The sequence below is a fragment of the Lissotriton vulgaris genome, chromosome 2_1, assembly GCF_964263255.1.
Source record: "Lissotriton vulgaris chromosome 2_1, aLisVul1.2, whole genome shotgun sequence".
Taxonomy (NCBI): Eukaryota; Metazoa; Chordata; class Amphibia; order Caudata; family Salamandridae; genus Lissotriton; species Lissotriton vulgaris.
In genome coordinates, this window is record NC_141687.1 from 745841277 (window position 1) to 745862445 (window position 21169).

Consider the following 21169-nt stretch of genomic DNA (forward strand, 5'->3'; position numbering starts at 1 on the left):
GGGCCGAAGACGGCTGTAATGCCAGAAACCGGTCCCCGGGAGCTTGTTTCCTTCCCAGTGTAAGAATTGGCTTTTGTAGTTTGGTTTGCCCTGTTCCCATCATGTACTGGGACAGGAACAGACTAATTTGCACACAGCCAGGTTCTGAAACTGGGATGGTGCAGTGAGCTAAAAAACGGTGTTGGATCTAGCCCTGATCTCTTGACTGGGTGAGAGCTTTCTGCTTAATTCAGAGACTCTGTCCCTCACCACCCCTTGTTGTAAATATTTTTGTCCACCCTAAGCGTGGAAGGGTATTCTCAGATGTGAGACCCTTGCTCATTGCACCATCAGGATTCAAGCAAACCGGGCCGAAGACGGCTGTAATGCCAGAAACCGGTCCCCGGGAGCTTGTTTCCTTCCCAGTGTAAGAATTGGCTTTTGTAGTTTGGTTTGCCCTGTTCCCATCATGCACTGGGACAGGAACAGACTAATTTGCATACAGCCAGGTTCTGAAACTGGGATGGTGCAGTGAGCTAAAAAACGGTGTTGGATCTAGCCCTGATCTCTTGACTGGGTGAGAGCTTTCTGCTTAATTCAGAGACTCTGTCCCTCACCACCCCTTGTTGTAAATATTTTTGTCCACCCTAAGCGTGGAAGGGTATTCTCAGATGTGAGACCCTTGCTCATTGCACCATCAGGATTCAAGCAAACCGGGCCGAAGACGGCTGTAATGCCAGAAACCGGTCCCCGGGAGCTTGTTTCCTTCCCAGTGTAAGAATTGGCTTTTGTAGTTTGGTTTGCCCTGTTCCCATCATGCACTGAGACAGGAACAGACTAATTTGCATACAGCCAGGTTCTGAAACTGGGATGGTGCAGTGAGCTAAAAAACGGTGTTGGATCTAGCCCTGATCTCTTGACTGGGTGAGAGCTTTCTGCTTAATTCAGAGACTCTGTCCCTCACCACCCCTTGTTGTAAATATTTTTGTCCACCCTAAGCGTGGAAGGGTATTCTCAGATGTGAGACCCTTGCTCATTGCACCATCAGGATTCAAGCAAACCGGGCCGAAGACGGCTGTAATGCCAGAAACCGGTCCCCGGGAGCTTGTTTCCTTCCCAGTGTAAGAATTGGCTTTTGTAGTTTGGTTTGCCCTGTTCCCATCATGCACTGGGACAGGAACAGACTAATTTGCATACAGCCAGGTTCTGAAACTGGGATGGTGCAGTGAGCTAAAAAACGGTGTTGGATCTAGCCCTGATCTCTTGACTGGGTGAGAGCTTTCTGCTTAATTCAGAGACTCTGTCCCTCACCACCCCTTGTTGTAAATATTTAAGCCCCCGGCACACCCTGAAGATCGCTGGCTGCTCTCGGCAGCCTGGTTGCCCTGAAACAGGCCTCATGGATATCGTGTGGAGGCTGAAGCCAGAGACCAGGGAAGGGCCTAACTCCCAATAAACAGGGAACACTAGAAGCTGGTGATCAATCTGTTAAAGCACTGGAGGCCACTGAGTGGCACAGCCGGAAAGTGGTGCCTGTGGCAAGCTGCTGGGACATTGCCTTGACCTCAAGGACAAAGCTGCGACTGGTTAACATACCGGCATCAAACTGCCTTGCCCTGCCATGATCCTGTGAGAATGGAGCCTGCAGTGGGCAGCAGTGATCTACCAGAAAGCCAGGGTGAGTGGATTGGTGACGGGTGACCCTCTTACCTTTTTTTGTCCCCCCCTGCGGCATCCCACACACATTGCAGAGTGTGGGTTCTGCCTGTGATGTGGCACCGTTTAGTATGCACCCACACCCTAGCCATAGGGCTTGCCTGTCTGAAGCCCTCACACCGTGCGCACTAAAGATTGGAAAGAGCAGTGCTGCACCAACTGGGGTCTTCAATCATTTCCTGCTTCTTGGATCCTTTGAGCTGTTTGACTTTCCTCTAAATTGTTCTTCTATACTCTCAAAACACCTATACGACCGTAGGACACAATCAGACGCATAGCCAACCCTTGGCTCCCAGGTAAGAGTCTGCCTGCAATGCTATGGACATACTGTGTTGGGGTGCCCTGGACATCCCTATAGCCCAGACCATCCTTCTCCTCATTTACTGCTGCAGAAATGGGGAAACCCAGATCCAAGTTGACAGGGCCCCGTCTGACACTACTGAACACCCCGACAATATCTCCATAGAAGATAGTGATGCCACCCAAGCTATAAACCACATAAGTCTTCAGCTCGACAAGATACTGATGGCCATTGCGGATACTAAAGCCACCATTCAGCAGGATATTAGCACGGTAGCAGTGGGCCTTGGCTTCTTGCAGGCAGAACACCACACGTTAGCAGACCGAATCAAGGAGGTGGAAACTTCTGTACAAGAACTCAGTCCTGAATGCTCAACACTAACAGGCCAGGTAGTTAAACTGCAGGATAGGGTCCAGCTCCTTGAACATCACACAGAGGATGCAGGAGGATGTAATCAGCGCTGCAACATCTGAGTGGTTGGCCTTTCTGAAGGATTAGAGAATGGTGATATGGTAGCCTACCTGGATGGCTGGCTGAGGTCAGAGGTGGCTCAGGATTTACTTACCCCCTTCTTTGCACTAGAACAAGCTCATCGGGTCCCTGCATGCCAACCAGCCCTGGGCAGGCCCCTAGGCCAGTCATGGCCTGGCTGCTACACTACTGGGATAGAGACATAATTCACAGTGGACAATGGCAGGGTCTCTATCTGCCTGGACTTTACCGCAGTGGTACAGATCAAGAGGGTCTCCTTTCTTGAGGTTAGGAAGGCACTACATGATAATGGCGTAAAATAATCTCTGATGTTTCCGTCCAAACTCCAGATTATCTTTGAGGGAACCACACTTTTCTGCAAGGGCCCAGAGTCATCGATCGCCTGGATGGAGGTATATAAGGCGGGGACTATCCTCCCCACGACACGCTCAAGATCAGCGGCGTCCCGACAGAGTGTGAAAACGACCACGCAGGACACTAAGGGGTGGCTCTAGGAGTGGCCTGTCTCCCTCACAGACTGAACTGGAGCCAGCAGCTGGCGTCTAGGCTGTAGCAGACATCGTGATGGCAACCAAACCAACCTCAGGAGCTGGGACCTCTTCTGAACAGAAATCTGTGCTGCCTGACTCAGTGTCCTCTAACGGCAACATCACCAGACTCCCTGTAGTGAATTCTCAGACAGCTGAAGAATTGATTTGATATTCTTTGCTATTTTCTGATCCTATTGATGCTGGCATGGATAGTTCTTTGGGTGAGGCGGGAGGAAAAGGTGGGGGAATTTGAACTAAGTTCTACACCTTTAGGAGATTCCAGATTGAAATGTGTGTGGGTATGATTGATCGCTGGGGGGATCCTTGATCTGTCGACCATACACTGGGCTGATATTGTATTGATCCGGCCAGCTCACCTTGGTCTGCCCTCTACAGAAAACTCCTTGCTGGCTGACTGGGAGAGTTATCCATTCAGGTTATGTTTTGTAACATTCAGTTTGGACGGCCAGTTATTGCTGTGCTGCTTTTGGGTAGAGGAGTTCATGGCTGTGGGTTGTTCATGCTAGGGATGGAATTAGCCTCCAAGGGACACAACATTTATAGATACCTAGGATGACAGGAGATGCACTTGGCTGGGGCTGATACTGACTGGTTGAGAGATAGACATTGAAGGCAATTGTACACCACCTCCATGGCGACCCGGATATGGATCAGGGTGGGGACCCCCTTCGAACTTACCTGCTCTGTCATAGACAAGGAGGGTATATATGTCTTTCTTGAGCGCTGATTGTTCAGGAAGGAAATAACATTGGGGAGTGTGTGTGCACCAAACCCGGATCAGGTGGCATTCCTTCAGTCCCTCTCGGTTCATATGGTTGGTGTCCTTACCGATAGCTTACCACTGGATGGCGATTTTAATTGATTGTGTATTGGATGTGCTGGTGAACCGCTCTACACCCCTCCACCCCCCACTGATTGGAGCCCCGGCTCACATCCTGGTTGAGGGTCTACAGGACAGGCTGGAGCACTGGGGGATGGTGAATGTGTCGAGAATCCAGGATGAGGTAGATCAAGATTACTCATATTTCTCCCATATCCATCGGCTTCACACCCGGATAGACAATTTGTGTGCTCTCATCTGCTTAGCCAATGCTTCACTTCTTCTGAATACTTAGAGCACACATTGTCTGATCATCGCCTTGTCCTGGGGGGCCGCCTGCATATCCCCACTTGGCATCTTAACCCATCCTCCCTAGAGGACGCATGCTACTATGACTCCCTGGCTGGAGTAATCTCTGATTATTTTGCTCATAACCGGGGCTCCGCATTTTCAAGCATAGCGGAATGGGAGGCATTTAATATAGTGGTGAGAGGCCATTGATTTGGTCACATCGTTGGTATCCAAAAGAATTGAATGGAGAACTCTGGGCCCTGGAAGGTAAACTGCAAGCCTTGGCTAATGCTCTTGATACCAGGCCAGAAAGCCTAGATGAGATCCAGGAGGCAAGAGAAAGATATAATGCCACACCGAAGTGGCTCCACAGCCATGACCACACACAGAATATTGCTAGGGTGCATGAGGAAGAGGGTAAATATGGCAGGTTACTAGCATGGCTTAATATACCTGAATTCATAGTAGCTCCATCACACACGTCCAGCAGAGAGATGACCAATCACTGTACTCCCCTGCCTCCATTAATGTGGAGTTCTGCGAGTATTATGAAGCTCTGTATGTGTACCATGAAACCCTTCTGGCAGAGGCAAGATCTGCCTTCTTGGTTAATATACCACTGAATAGGCTACCTGAGGAACACCACAAGAATCTGGGATGTCCTGTTTCTGCGCAGGAGATTCGGGTTGTCATTAAGGAGATGGCGAGAGGCAAGTCACCAGGCCCTGATGGCCTCCTGACCTAATTGTATGCAGCATATGCTGGAGACGTGGCTCCACAGCTAGAAAAGCGTACACTGGCTCCTGGCGGCTCAGGACACTACCTAAGTCTACCAAAAATGCAGTGGTTATCCTTCTAACCAAGACTAAGGCACAAGGAGTCCAGGTCATTGAATGTTACCCCCCTCTCCATGCTAAATCTGGACTTCAAGATCCTTAACAAGGTGTTGGGTCTCCGGCATTGTTTCATGGGGACCAGAGCGGTTTCATCCCCACTCGCAGCACATCTCTGAACCTTGGAAGGCTGTATTGTGATGTATCACCCTGAGGCTCACACCTGCAAAGACATCGTGCTGATGTCTGTAGATCTCGAAAAAGCATTTGATACAGTGCAATGGGATTTTCTGTCGAGGTGGATGTCACTCATGGGCCTAGTGGCAAACTGGGTTAAATGAGTCAAACTGCTGTATGCCGCCCCAACAACTCGGATCAAAACCAGTGCCACACACTCCACCATCCATGGTATTTAGAGGTATGAGGTAGGGGTGTTGGCCGTCCCTATTGCTGTTTACTCTGGCCATTGAGCCGCTCGCTGCACTCTTTAGGTAGTTGGGAGGGACTCCAGCGTGGTGGTTGAGGGACAGGAACATACTATCTCACTCTGCGCAAATGATGCCCCCCTCTACTTGAGAGATGACAACACTGGATTTAAGAGAGAATTGAAATTTCTGCAGGATTTTGATTGGGGGTCTTGCATCCAGGTCGATAGAGCCAAGACACATGTATTTCCCTTGCCCCCTGACACAGGGCGGCAATCAGCCTTCCCCCTCATCTGACAGGGTCATCCACCTCCTCCCAATACCTAGGAATCAAGATCTTTTATTTTCTGGAGAACCTCTGCAAGGGTAATCCGGGGAAAGCACTCTGGTCCCGGAGGTCTTGCTTTCCCTGTTGGTGCTCCCTTAAACTGTCCATTAAGGCTCGGATCTCGGTGTCTAAAATAGGCATGCTCCTGAGGCTCCTCTATTTCTCTGCTAACTTACCAATAAGTATCCCGGTCTCGTGGTTTAAATAGCCAGACACTTTGGTGCGAGGCTTGATATAGACGGAGGTCATCACCAGGTGTCCCTGGTTGTCCTTCAACGCCCCTCTGAGGAGGGGCCTTTGGGAGTCCCGGATTCTATATTATATATTGTTGCCTCTCACTTCAATGGATTACACTATTGCTTGACAGGGCTATTCAAGGCGAGCTGGGGTGGTGGGATTGTCGGACCACATGGAAGTCCTACTGGCAAAACTACTGACCAGCTGTGGAATTCCCACACCTGGGAGTACTTCTGTCAGAGGCGCTGAAGTGCTGGAGCTGATGTGTTCTACAAACTGTGGGAACGACTGGTAAACGACTCTCCTACTTTACTGCTGGCCAATTGTCGGCCGGGGCAGATGCTGGGCTGGTGATGGATGGAACTGCTATAAGCAAGAAACACTACTGCCACTGGAGGATCTGATGAAGCATTATGATTTGCCATCGGGACAATTCCTTATGTATGAAGCGCTGACTTGTGTGTTCTGGGACCTGTAGACCGGGGAGCAGGAGGACTTCAGCTCCACGAGAGACCTCGCAGAAAGGGCAGTAACTCGACCCCAGATACAAACCAACACAAATGCCGAAGAGTACTGTGGGCGGGGAGCTCTTCTCTTTAGGGACATGCTCAATAGGTGACCTTGGCAAAATGCAACAATAAGTGTAGGCCCATAATAAACAAATAAACAAAGACAGACAGACAGATTTTCAAACCTCATTCAGGGACTTCAAACATGCACATAGTAATTATTATAAGTTATACCCACTGAGTTTTGCTTTTAAAAGTCTGGTTCGGGACAGTAGGTTGACTTCAATGTTGCACACAACGGGGGTGTGGCCAAGCAGCATGGCCGACAGGACGTGAGCTTCACCAGCTCCGTCCCGAAGACCAGCAAAATCCTTTAATTACTCCTGCCCGGGCTCTCTCGATAGCTGAAAAGCGTGTCGGAAGGTGCTTTAACCCCACCGAGACCCCTGAGCCGAAAGAGTGGACCTGAATCCCTCCGTGAGCTTTCACACAAGTGCTCCTGGAGGCGGCGACGGTGCGCTGAATCACGCGACGCCGCGGTCTGGGCCTGCACTGTGGAGCCGGACTGCGGGCGAACCACCCTGGGCTACCAGCCTGAGCGAGCCCCCTGGTGAGCGCCAGTGATTTCGCCGTGACTCCCGGAGTGAAGGTGGAGGGGCTGAAGGCGGCGGCTCAGTGACCCTGCTGCTGGGAGGTGAGGAGAGAGACGGGACGGAGGTGCCGTCCATTTTGGGAAGCGGTCCTGCGGCGGAGCTCTGACCCCCACTGCTACCACCGTAGACTGCAGACCTGGCCTTCGGAGTGTTTACACCCGGCGGAGAGGGACGTGAGTGCCGCTGCCTTGGCTCCTGCTCGAGGCGTGTGGTGAGCGCGGAGGTCCCAGATTGCTGCATGCCTGACCGGGCCTGGCCCCATCGCTGCCCCCTGCGGAGGCTGAGTGCCTGCTTCCCTCCTCCTGCCTCACTTAAACTACAGGTGTACCGTATTGAATTAATAGGAGAGATCTTCTACTACTCCAATCTATACCCCAGGAGCCTTCGAGAGGAACGTGCGTTCACTCTCTCCATTCTAGAACCCATATGTAGTATGACCTCTATTAGAGGAAACCCTCTATCACCTGCGGCCCTCATTTGTCTCTTGCCCCACTCCTCTCCGCCCTGATGAAGGTGTAGCCCGACACACCGAAACGCGCGTCGGCACTTGTTCCATCTCTGGAACCTACAAAAAACCTTTTTTGTGACTGTATACCACCTTGTCTCTTGTTCATCTTATACATCGGTGGCAACTGTGTGAAGTGAAGTATGATTGTTTATGAATGTTTGTGTGAGTGTTGGTGAGAGTAACTACGTGAGTATAGGCCCTGTCTAGTATTTATGTTATTCCATTTAAGGAATGTGTTTTATTGTGTATTTATAACCCTAAACTGTCTAAGAAAATGAGAAAAAAAGAATGAATTGTCATAACGTATAATAAAATATATTTTGATATAATTCTTTCCACTATGTGTCTTCGAAATATTCCCTTGGGCTCAGAGTGATACATACATTTTTGACCTATTCTAGGCCACCCATAATATCCCCTCGGGAGGTTCCTTCTGCTCTTAAACTCCCTCCCTGCCCAGGTCTTTGGGGCCTGGGAGCTGCTCTGCCGATGGACTGAAGGAGGTGGGAGTCGTGAGGTGAGGAGGAGGGGGTGCCCGCTTTCCCGCTTGCGCTGGTCCTTACTGTCTCGGGGGGTCCCGAATCCTGGTCCCCCACTGGAGGGAGACGGATGCGTACTGCTCCTGCGCTGCCATACTTGCCACATCGATTGGACGGCCTTGGGCACTGCCTGCGCTGCATCACCGGTGAGCCCAGGTGTGGCCACACTGCGCCTGCTGTTTCTGACCTGGACTAGTTCAGGGGGCCCTCCCTGGCCGGCGGGGCTTGAGGTGCGCACCTAGTGCCATACAGACTTGCGCCAATCACTATGGCGGCCCGCAAAGATCGTGGTTCAAAGACCTCCCAGCCTAACACGATCGTGCAGTACACTACCCCTCGCCTGACGCCACAAAGAATCACGCGGCAGACGGGACCTGATGACAGGGGTGAAGACTCGGCGGAACCGTCCAGAGCTGAAATCCTCAAGGCTATTCAGGGTTCACACTCTGCCCTGGAACGTCAGATAGAGACGGTCTCTGTTGATGTAAACCTTTTGCGGACAGACCTTCGCAAAGTAGCAGACAAGGTTTCAGACGCGGAGGGCAATATCACTCAACTACAGGGAGAGGTCGCCTCTCTGCAAAAATCGCTTGCCCAACCTACCTCTACTACCCGTGCATTGGAAAGGCGCGCCAAGGATGCGGAAGGAAGAGCGCGTCGGAGCAACATAAGGGCCCTGGGTGTACCGGAACGATTGGAGGCGGGGAACCCTGAACGCTTCCCAGAGACTTGGATCTGTACGCACCTATACCCGACTGGATTGTCCAGCGTCTTCATAGTGGAGCGGGCACATAAAGCCCTGGTGCCCCCTCCGCGACCGGGGGAGGCTCCTAGAGCCCTCATCTCAAACATCCTAAACTACAAAGACCACGACTGTATCCTCAGAGCGGCGAGAGAGACGGGGCCCCACATGATTGAGAACAGTCGCGTGTCCATTTACCTTGACTATACCCAACAAGTACAGGAACAAAGGAAATCCTACTTGGGAGTTAAACAAAAACTCCGTGACATGAAGCTTCAGTACATGCTTCTATATCCTGCCAAGCTCAAGGTACTTTCCCAGGGCCGGGCACATTTCTTTGAGACACCAGCGGAGGTGTGGGAGTGGCTTGAGATCAGAGGGGATGACCTGCCCCCGGGTGAGAGAGGGGGCTCGCGTGAAACTTGGGGGACCAGGCCACAGAGGAGGCGTCATGGTAGGAGAGGTCGCCGTTCTGGGTCCCGTGGATCTCCCGAGGCGCGACCCACGGTGGGACCGGATAGTGCTATCCTTATGGAAGCCTCGCCGGCGAGAGCTAGCTCGAGTTCAGCTGGGGCTGCTGCTCCTGATGAGATCTTGGTACCGGATACTTTGCAGAAAACGCCGTTGAACACAGACTCTACGGCTCCAGTAGTCCCGGAGACAGCCCTACCTGCACCGGGGTTGGAATGACCTCTTGCCTTGACTTGAATTAGCCTTCTGTAAACCCGCCCTTAATTGTGCGATCCTGCACGGACTTACAACTCTCTGACCTATCGCAGATCATCCTTGTCGTTGGGGCCTTTTCGAACAATGGTTGGTACCATAGAACTGGTGCCCGTGTGGTCTGGGCTACGGGGGGGAAGAGGGTGGGGGTGACTGTAGTTTTGAGTGATATCGTGTCCACACTGCTGGCAAAGCTGAGAAGACATGCCCGGGTAATTTTCTCAGGATTATTGGGTCTTTCGGGGAGCTGGGAGGGTGGGTGGGTGGGGTTGCTTTGTTGTGTGTGAGTGTGTTGTATGGGGTGGCTGTGCACGTCCTGGCACTGGCGGGGGAAGGGCGGGGTGGCGGTTTTGGTTGTTGCTATCCTATTGCTCGTGGGTGGTGGGGATGAGGGTGTTCTTGCAAAAGTTCTGTGTTTTGGGGTTGTTGGGGGGTGGGATGGGGTTTGTGACAAAGACGACACTGGCATTATGTGCACACTGTTTCCGATTTGTGGGGAGCTTGTCCTGAGAGCTGCGCCCCTAGATTTACATGTAGTGGGGGCCACATGGAGGCGGTTCAGGTTGCACCTACACTGTAGCCCAGTTGGGCGTAATCATTGGCCATGGGATTTAAGTTTTTAACTTGGAATGTGCGTGGCTTGGGCACGTGCACCAAGAGACACAGGGTCCTCACCTTCCTTAAACGCCATGGGGTCTCAATTGCTTGTTTGCAGGAGACCCACTTAGATGACGACGGCGCACAACGGCTGGCTAGGAAATGGAGAGGCCAGATTTTCCACTCCTCCTATTCCACATATGCTAGGGGGGTCCTCATTTGGGTGGCCCCAGGGATTCCTTGTGCTGTTCAATATGTAGATGCAGATGTGGAAGGCAGGTACATATTAGTGAGGCTCAGATTAGACGACAAAGAACTCCTGCTCCTTAACATGTATGCCCCGAATACTGATGACCCGGCCTTCTTCTCTCAGATACAGGATCTTGTGGCTCCGAGTCTGGAAGCACCCCTCCTCTGGTTCGGGGATTTCAATTGCGTACTGCATCATGAGCTGGACCGTCACCCACCCAGAGCGGGCACTAAGCCCCGTATGACGGCGCGCTTGCAGGAAGTGATGCACAATCTCGGGGCGGTAGACGTGTGGCGTACCTGCCACCCCGCACAGAAGCTCTACACATGCTACAACCCGACGCATGGCACACATAGTAGGCTAGATCGGGTTCTTGCGGCTAACCTTACCTCTTCTCTTACATTGACGGTTACACACCAGGCCCGATACCTGTCAGACCATGCCCCAGTTACATGCGTGGCGAAGTGGCCTGATCGCACGGCGCGCCCGCGCACATGGAGACTGCGAACTGACCTGCTCCAGGATCAGGTGGCCAGAGATCATGTGGCGATGTCGCTGTCCGACTACCTGGAACTCAACTGGGTGGGGGATGGCCTATCCTACTCCACTAAATGGGAGGCACTGAAGGCAGTGGTGCGTGGAGCGTGTATGGGCCTGTCGTACGGGGTCAGGAAACAACTGTTGTCTGACTTACAGGCTGCGGAAACTGCGCTCCAACGCTCCCAATCTCAGTCGGACCCGGACGAGTTGGATCGACAGGCGGAGAGTGTTGCCCTGGTGACAATACACGACGTACTCACACGGCTTGATAAATTTACACTGGGTCAATACAGGCAACGTCTCCATCCTGAAGGAGATAAGTCTGGCCGCTTGTTAGCCTGGATACTTCGTCGAGAGTTCGCGCCTGAACGAATAGTGGCCCTACGGAACCCTAGTGGCGTCATGGTCCACTCTGAGACTGATGTCCTTGCAGTCCTTCGAAGCCATCTACGAACCGTATATGAGGCTGACCCATCAATATCGGAGGATGTCTATCACTCGTATCTTGAAGACCTCCACCTTCAGACCCTACCGGAAGCTGCGGCGAAGGAACTTGATGTAAAGCTGACAGTGGGTGAGATTACTGCGGCGATAGCCGCCCTCCCCCGGGCCAAGACCCCTGGCGGAGATGGATTTCCGGCTGAGTTTTATCATGCCTTCGGACATGTCCTGGCCTCCCCCCTCTTACAAGTCTACAATGAGGCTCTGCGTGCTGGCACCCTTCCGCCCACCATGAATCAGGGTGAGGTGTGTATGATCTTGAAGCCAGGCGGTGACAAAACAGACCCCGCAGCTTATCGCCCTATCACATTGATAAACACGGATGCAAAAATCCTTACTAAACTATTAGCCACGCGCCTTGCCCCGCACATGACTCAGCTCGTCCACTCCGACCAGTGCGGATTTATCCCGGGTCGTAACACGGCAATGAATTTGCGTCGCCTAAACCACATATTACATGAGGTGCGGGGACGGGAGGGCCCTCACGTGTTGGTCTCAGTTGATTTGGCCAAAGCCTTTAATACGGTGCACTGGGGTTATCTAATGCACGTGCTCCTGAAAATGGGGCTCGGACCTGGATTTCGCAACTGGATCCGGGTGCTCTACGGGGCGCCCCGAGCCAGGGTGCGCCTGGGATCGGCCCGCTCCGACGAGTGGTGATTGGGGATAGGCACCCGGCAGGGCTGCCCTCTCTCCCCCCTCCTATTTGCTCTTGCGATTGAGCCCCTAGCCGCTTCTGCTCATACGGATTTGCAAGACTGGGGTATAGTGGTGGGGGACACCACCAATGTAATCTCCCTTTACGCCGATGATGCGCTTTTCTATTTGACTTCCCCAGTGAAGGCCCTCCCCGCCTTACTGAGGCTCTTGGACCGCTTTGGCGCAGCCTCTGGACTGCGTATGAATGTCAACAAGTCTCTGGTGTTTCCGCTGACTGATGCTGTCCCTGACCCGGATGCGGATCCCCGCCATTTAGGCCTCCGGTATGAACGGCTGGCATTCCGGTACTTGGGTATTCAGGTGGCCACCTCTGAAGAGACTCTCCTGACTTCCAATATTGACAAAATTCTCGCGGCCCTCAGTAAATCTATTGCCTTTTTGAACACACTCCCTCTTTCTCTCATGGGGCGCTTGGCATTTGCCAAGATGGTGATGCTCCCTAGGGTCCTCTATGTGTTGCAGAACACTTTATGCCCATTACCACCCGAGTGTTCCGCATGCTGAACTTACTTCTCACCTCCCAACTTTGGGCAGGTGGGCGCAGTAGAGTCGCGTTACACACTGTAACGAGGTGTTGGGACGAAGGCGGCCTCGAGGCCCCGAGGTTTGCGCAGCTTCTCCCGGCCGCCAGGTGGTTCGCTGAAGACGAGAATTGGGAACTGGCACTGTTGGCTGGTACGGCCAATGATAAGGACCTGCAGGAGGCCTTAATGCAGGGTCGAGGCGCCGATGGCACTCTGCCATATGTGGTCAGACACACAGCTAGCATTTGGCAGCGGTTTGTCGAGAAGGTGCTGCGGCGCGCGCCGTTCCATAGGAAGCTCCAAATTTGGATACTGGCCCCGATACTCAAACTAGAGGAAAATATGTCCTTTCGAGAGTGGCGCTTGGGTGGCTGTGAGACCCTTGCAGATCTCTACCCAAATGACTCCTTCGTGTCCTTTGAGGGCGCCGTGGACTCTTTTGAACTCGGCGAGGGCCAATATCTGCACTACAGAAGTCTTCGGGATGTGGCCAGGGCAACATGGCCCCAATTCCCAGAGGCGCCCCCGCTCACTAATACCCTGGACATCATTCTATCCTGTGGGAGAGGTAAGCGCCTGATCTCCCTCCTTTACTCTGCCATGCGCAGAGACTCGATCCCCCCGTTAGCGCCGGCCTGGGTGGCTTGGGAGGTAGACCTGGAGATAGAGTTGGATCCTGCTCAGAGAAAGCGGATTGGACTGTTGACTCGCAAAGTCTCCTGCAATGCGCGTTTTAAATGTATACACTTTAATTTTGTCCACCGCACTTACATGACACCTGTCTCCCTCCATCGTATATCGACAGATAGATGTCATACTTGCCCCAGATGTGGGATGGAGAGGGCGGGTTTCCTACATCTAGCATGAGAATGTCCTTTAGTTCAGGATTTCTGGTGGAGGGTGGTGGTGTACATTGCCCGAGCCACACACCTTAGGCTGCATCTGGACCCACTCCACTGTCTGCTGGCGTTAGTGCCTAAGCCAAAAAAGAAATGTCTGTCTTATAAATTTCTGCAACTCTTCCTGGTTCTGGCGAGGAGGCGGGTGGCCATTACTTGGATGGGTCAGAGGGCACCTGAGATTTCTCATTGGTTGAGGGACGCAAAGGAATGGGCCGTAGCAGAGGAGACACACATGCAACGCACTCGCAAAGATGGGAAGCTCCAGGATGACATACTCGCCTGGAGAACAATGTGTCTGGAGGGGCTGGAGGGGGATGATTCAGACGCCACCAGCGCTGAGTTATTTTCCTCTGCGTCCTCGACTTCTGGCTGTGAGGGGCGAGAGTCTGATGCGGGGAGCTTAAAAGCAGCGTAGGGGTCCCTTGTGGTCACGCCGATATTCCTTGATAGATATGTCTGTATTTAGCTGTGATTCCCATAAGGCCACACTGAATTGTGATGACCGCGACCTAGTTGGCCCTTGCATACCTCTCCTACTTTACTCGGATCAGCACTGGAAATGCCATTCATGGGGTAATTAGTTACTGTTCAATTGTTATGTAGTATAGGAGTGTGACATAAGAAAGAAAACTGGCGTAGACACTGATAAATGTTTTTTAAGATACTTGGAGCACAAATGCAATTTTCCCTACTAACATACATGCTTTACTCCTGCGCCGCCCTGCCTCCGGGATGTGGGCCATATATGGCTGTGTATCGATATTGGGACTGCTTGTTCCTACTGCTGCATATCAACTGGGTTGATGACTGTATGCCTTGTGCCTTTTTACTATCTTCACCACAATAAAAATATTTCCCCAAAAAAAAAATGTTGCACACAACATTAAATCTGTATTAGTAAAGCTGCCGACATCAAAAGAAAGGTGCCACATTTGCTAACTGATTACCTGAATATTAGTAAAAAATGTTGTTGTAAACATTTGGTGATTGCCCTAAAAAAGTGTTGCTTTTAAAAGATATATATTTCCTTAGCCAACATGCTTTTCGTACAAGACACCTGTGTTAAGAACCATTTTTCCTAACAGTCTTTTTTATGGCTAAGTTGATGGCTAGGTTGGGTGAATTTGATCCTTATCACTGTGACAATACTAGCTCGCCCCTATGCATCAATGTTAGAGCCACAGCTCAGTCGTGCAAAAGAAGGGCGAGTGCCCTCTGGGGAGATGCAAACATTTACTAATATGGATGTAACCCATCCACTAAAAACATACTGAGAGATGAATATCGACTAAATGCTTTTACACTTACATAAACATTGCACTGAATTGAAGTTTCTATTTATTCAGAATGTTTTTGTATTTCAAAACTTGAAGGGGCCCTTTCCAGCATCCAGAGTTTATCTCGTTAGAAGGGCATGTTTTTCGGTTCTCACATTTGTTCTCTATTTTTAATTTTACCAAATAAGGAATGCTTGAAGACATGGGAACCAAACAATGACTATGATGCAAATGTGATGTGTTACTAGGTAATAGTTTTTTTTCTAGCTCAATGTTTTTTCACTTCCAAAATGCAGCTCCAAAAAGCGCTTTGAAAATACCCGGGAGAGCTAGACTCCTACCTGGAACGAGCAAGGAGGTGCTTTATTTTCTCCACTTTCCTGTGCCTGGCTTCCAGCTCCTCGTTGCTGAGGGGTTCTTCCGGCTCCATTTCAACGTAACGTTCTGGAATCGAAACCTTATCCGGTTTTGACAACTAGGGAAACAGAGGCAATTTGGTATTAAAACTCTGCATACAGTACACTTATACATATAAAGTGTAAAGTGGTTATTGGTTGGTTTGCGGAGGTTATTTCGTTCACTGGAAATGCGTGTGTAATGTGAATTACTGAAGCCCTGAGTATAAACTGAAAGCCACACTGTTTTCAGAATTCCTTGGACTATCTCCCTCCTGCGCCCAATATACCACCCTCACACTTCTTAAAGCGGCTACTGATGTTGTAAACCCCTCTACAGGACATTCAACCCCAAGTGGTGCCTCCAAGAGCTACCAAGCCACAACAAGCATGCCGCTGCCTCAACAAACCACGACAGAACATACATACCATCCTAAAACCACCCCAAGCAACTAGCATACAGGTTTTACTGAGACAAATAAAAGAGAGCAAATGTCATGGTAGCCACAAAGGACGACAACCTGAACACGACGGACTCCAAGTGCCTTGCCTTGCCCCCCTTCCTAAGCCGCTCTACTGCGTTCACCATTATTGTCCACATCACCCAAGTTTTGAGATTACAAAACTGAATGAAGGCCTTTAGCATAAGTCTAGGCTACGTCTGTCTGTTCCTGAAAATGGAGAAAAAAAAATCTTCATCTAGGATAAAACCCCGCAACTTGGGAAACACCTTTAGGGTGTCCTCTCCACCCAACCTTTTCAACATGTATATGTCACGACCTATTCAGCCAGTCTCCTTCTCCCATGCCAGCCAGATTGATCCCACAGACACGCAGGACCACTTCGCCCACACTACCAACTACCTAGCCACTCACAAACCTGATGGTGTAGTCACCCTACGTGCAGATAGGGTGACCAACTGTCCGTAAATTTCACGGACAGTCCGTAATTTCGGCCGTCTGTCCGTTGTCCGTGAAGGATCCTTTAACGGACGCCATTTGTCCGTAATTTTAATCGGGCACAGCTTCCACCCACCTCCCGTCTTAACTCCAAGGCTTTTTCCAAAACTCAGATACCCAGCAGCATTGGAGAGGCACAGCGGGATGGCCTCACGCCTCCAGCCCTTGATGAGCTGTTAAGAGGTGCTCGAAGGTGACAGAGGGAGGGGCTGTGGCTTCAGGAGCAGGGGCTCCTATTCAGATGCAAACAGCCCTGAATGCGTCTCTGCAATTTAGAGGGGCCGCCGCCGCCTCACACATTCCCTTTCTGCCAGGGCCCCAAACATTGTAGAACCGGCCCTGATTGCAGCACTGGTTCTCTTCTCAGAGCGGTTCTTCAAACATGCAGCCTATAATGTATTAAAGTAAAGAAATTGCACAATCGCACCCACACTGATTAACAAAGTATAGAGAGCAATCAGTTAAATCAGTTCTCTTTGAGTATCTCCTTTACGTACTGTACTTCACAGTGGGGGCTGGCAAAACTAACATTTTGGAAAAAGAGCCTGTCTTCTCGTTGTCTTGTCCAGGAGGGGGTGAGGAGCCCTACCCCACCCAGGAAGAGACCAAGATGATACTAGAATACTACATGCCCACCCCTGTGCCCACTCTGGTGGATCCTGTTCCCCCTCCTGTGATCGCTCCTGCCCCCCCCCAGTGATGGCTCCTGTGCCCCCCATGTGATGGCTCCTATCTCCCCCCTCCCCCCCCCCCGCCTGTGATGGCTCCTGTCCCCCTGTAGTGGCTCCTGTCCCCCTCCTGTGGTGGATCCTGTCTCTGCCCTGGGTGACTTCTGTCTCACTCCTGGAAAGGCTCCTGCAGCGAGGGTGAAGTTCTTGATGGGCCTCTTCTCAGAAAGGCTCAGCTCAAAATTAATATGAAAAGGTGGGCGAGTGAGTAAGTGAAGGGATGGGTGGATAGCTGGATGAATTAGTGAAAGGGTGAGTGGATGAATGAAAGATTGAATTGAAAGATAATGAGAGAGGATGGATGGATTTATGGAGTGGAAGGATGGAAGAGAGAATAGGTAAATAGCTGGATATATGGGTGGAAGGGTAGCTGGATGGGTAAAAGGGTGGATGAATGAGTGAAAGCGTGGATGATGAGTGAGTTGATGGATGAGTGAAATGATAGATGATTGATGAACTGATAAGTGCGGGGGTGAATGGATGGACAGATGAGCGAAAGGGTGGATGCAAGGACGGATGAGTGAGTGAAAGGGAGGGTAGATGGACAAAAGGATGAATAGATGAGTGAAGGAGTGAAAGGATAAATGGATGAGAGAAAGGATGGATGCGTGATAGGGTTAATGGATGGATTCATGAGTGGATGAGTAGATGGGTGGGTGGATGAATGGAAGGAAGGAAGGATTCCTAAGTGAAAGGGTCGATGGAGAGAGAAAGGGAGGATGGATGGATGACTGAAAGGAAGGATACTTGGGAGGATGAGTGACCGGGTGGATGGATAGTAAGTGAAAGGATGGCTGGATGGGTGAAAGGCTAAATGGCTGGATGGATGAGTGAATGAATGGATGGATGGGTAGAAGAGAGGATGGATGAGTGTACAGATGGATAGGGTGAAAGGGTGGATGGATGGATGAGTGAAAGGATGAATGAAGGGATGGATGAGTGAAATGATAGATGGACGGATACATGATGAATAGGTTTGCAAATGGTTGAATATGTTTGGATATGGCTGGGCTTACTTATATACTATTGCGCGACCTCTGATGTGTCTTTAAAACTTATCCAATTGTCCTGAAGTTTTGTCCTGAATTTTGACCTACTGTCCTGAATTTGTGTCCTGAATTTTGACCCTTTGTCCTGTATTTTTACAGTCACCGTCCTGAATTTGCACCCATAACAGTTGGTCACCCTACGTGCAGATGTCATTCATACCAACACTCGAAGCTCCAGGAGTCGGAAATGGGGTCAATGAACGAAGACGGGTGTCCCCAAGGACAGCCGCATCCTCAGTCCTACAGGAACATCAGGGAAGCCTTGCTCGAGCCCAGTTCAAATGACAGGCCCCCTGCAGGATCTACACACGACTAACGCCACCCATAGCAGCAAGGACACACGCACACATTATATACAGATGTTTATGTCGGCAGGGCAGGAGCTGCAATAATGTGCCACATAATGACCTCTGCCGATTCCAGTATGTCTGCATGTCAAGGTCAAGCCGGGTTCACGAGTTTCTTTAAAGATCGTGGGACAGGGGCTCGGTTTCAATAGAGCATCGCTGAATCCGCTTCAGTCCAGTGCTAACCCTGGACCCGCTCCACACATCATCTTCCTAACATTCAATATTCTCAGAATGGGGCGGTCAACCGCAAAAGAAAATATATTCGAAATTGAGAGGCTCCAGACACAGAAACAGAGAAATAAACCATTGTCTGCATGAACCCCTGCGTTTCCAGTGACAGCTTCCAGCGATCCAACAACCAGGCGAGAGGGCTCATTCGCAAGCATTACGAGCAGAAGTCATCCTTAAGTTGGATGTAAGGGCAGCTGCGTGCGATCTGGGGAGACACACGTCTAATCTCCAGAAATCTGGACAAAAGTGTGGGTGTAGTTATGTCCCGAATAAATCGCCCCAAGCTGTAAAAGACAGGCCCTGGTTCACCACAGGTGCAATGAAACTCCCTGCCTGGACGTCTGAAACTGTACTTGGCAGTTGTGGAGTCTAGAGGACAAAAGGACCAGAAGAGAAAGTTTTGAGTTCAGGAGCTCACAGTCTGTTCACAGTTTTCACAACGACAAATGGACCCCCAGTGAAAGAATGCTCGCACTGATCACATTTGTGATGCAGACTTTGCTTCTCTTGCACTGCGCATTTTTTCCCCTCATTGTCTGCAGTCAAACATTTCACAATTTATGCGAAACGTTCCGTGTCCAGAAGATGGCAGTAGCGCGATACAAATGCCCGCGCACCTGGCCACTGCGGCAGTAAAGCATATTTTGTCACCTTCACCGACCTAGCCATTCGTCTCCCTTATCTCCCCCTCGGCAGACCCTTTGTCATCCCTATAATGAGCGCTGTCCATCTCGCGCGGGTGAAAAGAAGTGAAAACAATACCGCGCGGGCAGCCGCATCACGGCCCCGCCGCCTCTTTGTCACTGAAGAGACGGCAACGTTTTAGTAATCTCTGCATTTAAAACGTCAATACCCATTAATCGAATCTGCGGGGGCCACCTACGGAAACTCGGACTAATTGTGACCGAGAGCCCTTTCGACGACACAAACCCCTGCATAGGAGGCAGCAATCGGACCCCGAAGGGCTCCTAGACTGCGGCTAGCCCCCAGGGTAAAAATGAAGCAAGAATTGAGCCGCTTATGCTCCATTCCTGACGCTTCACTGCTTCACCCCGGGGACTGGAAGAGGGGGACATGAAACCTGCCCGCGCGGTTTCAGTCGGAAGGAGCGCGCTCGTTTTCGCACCTCCCTTAGGGACCGCTGCGCAGGGAGGCATCGTTAGGTACTTTATGAAGTTGCAAACTATACTGTCTCCTTAAGCAATGCACGTCCACGCGATCCTTTGCATGTCTGCTTTAATGTGCGCGGACCGTGCCAGCTGCAGACTAGAATGTGTCCCTGAGCTGGGTCCTGTCCGTGGGTGGGCTGCTTCACTAAAAGAGCACCCCGGGAATCCTGGAGGGGGCAGCCACTCTAGAGCAGAGGATACCGAAGACTGGGAGGTATGACCCCAGGCCATGGGCGTAGGAAGTGTGGGGGACGCGGGGGACATATCCCCCCCAGATTTTGGAGTGGGGGGGACACAGGGGACAAGGGTGGGGAGACGAGGGGACAAAGGAATTTCCCTCTCCTGTGAATCGCAGGGCCATTAGCACGCGAAAGCGCATAATGGCCCTGCACTTGACTTGTGACCTGCCTCAAGTTACCTGTGATCAGCTGCATGCCTGATAGGGCTAAAAGGGATTAACACCCTCCTCCCCCTCTCCCTTCAACCCCCTTCTCCCTCGTTGTGTGTCTCAAGCCGGGGCTGCTGCAGCTGAAGTTGCTGTGCGCTCGGCTGGACAGTGTCTGGTGTCCGTCTCTGTCTCTGCTACACACACGTTTTTCACAGGTCTTTAAAAGACCATTTACATTCATTTGGAACTGGTTAAGAAGGCTTTGTTGTTTTGTTAACTTATTCCAGAACCCCCTGTGTCCCCACTCCGCGTATTCTCTATTCCTTACTTTTATTTTAACTGTCACAGTAGGAGAATGCATTTAATAAAAAAAGGCATCTCACAAGTAGGGATGCCACCTTTCCAAAAGAAAAATACCTAACATTTGTTGTTTGCAGAGTCCGCAAGAGAACTTTTTGTTGAAAATACATTGTTGCTTAATTTTTGTTGTTGTCGTAATTTAGGGCCATATGTATCAACATTCCCTTTTGCGATTCCTAAATAGCGATTTTTAAGGAATCGCTATTTAGAAATCGCAAAATGGTATGTATGTAGAAAATCGCTTCTTTTTAGCGATTCCTCAAAATTCCATAATTGCGATTAGCAAATTGCTAATCATAATTAAGGAATAATTTCCCATTCATTTCTAAGGGCCAGGAGGCCCATAGGAATGAAGGGGAAATTGCGATTCGCAATTTGCTAATCGCAAATTGTGAATATTTTCAAGGGTGCAGGGGTGTCTCAAGAACAGCCTGCTGCATCCCTGAAAATGACATGTGTGCGCATGGCGCAGATACATGCCCTAAGGGCATGTATGAGCGTCACATGGCACCTTTTGATATTTAAAATAATGCTTTTTTGAAAGAATTTGCAACTTACCACCAACTAGAAGTTGGTGGTAAT

At 50.7% G+C, this 21169-nt stretch overlaps 1 protein-coding gene across 8 annotated transcripts in view; it reads right to left on the reverse strand.

The window, feature by feature from the left end:
* Positions 1-21169, reverse strand: part of PLEKHA7 (pleckstrin homology domain containing A7) — a 1124460-nt gene that overhangs the window by 60562 nt on the left and 1042729 nt on the right. For all 8 annotated transcript variants that reach the window (XM_086956043.1, XM_086956041.1, XM_086956042.1 and 5 more), the window contains one exon: positions 15300-15433. In XM_086956043.1, the coding sequence (XP_086812169.1) occupies positions 15300-15433 (134 nt within the window). The remainder of the gene's footprint in view (positions 1-15299; positions 15434-21169) is intronic.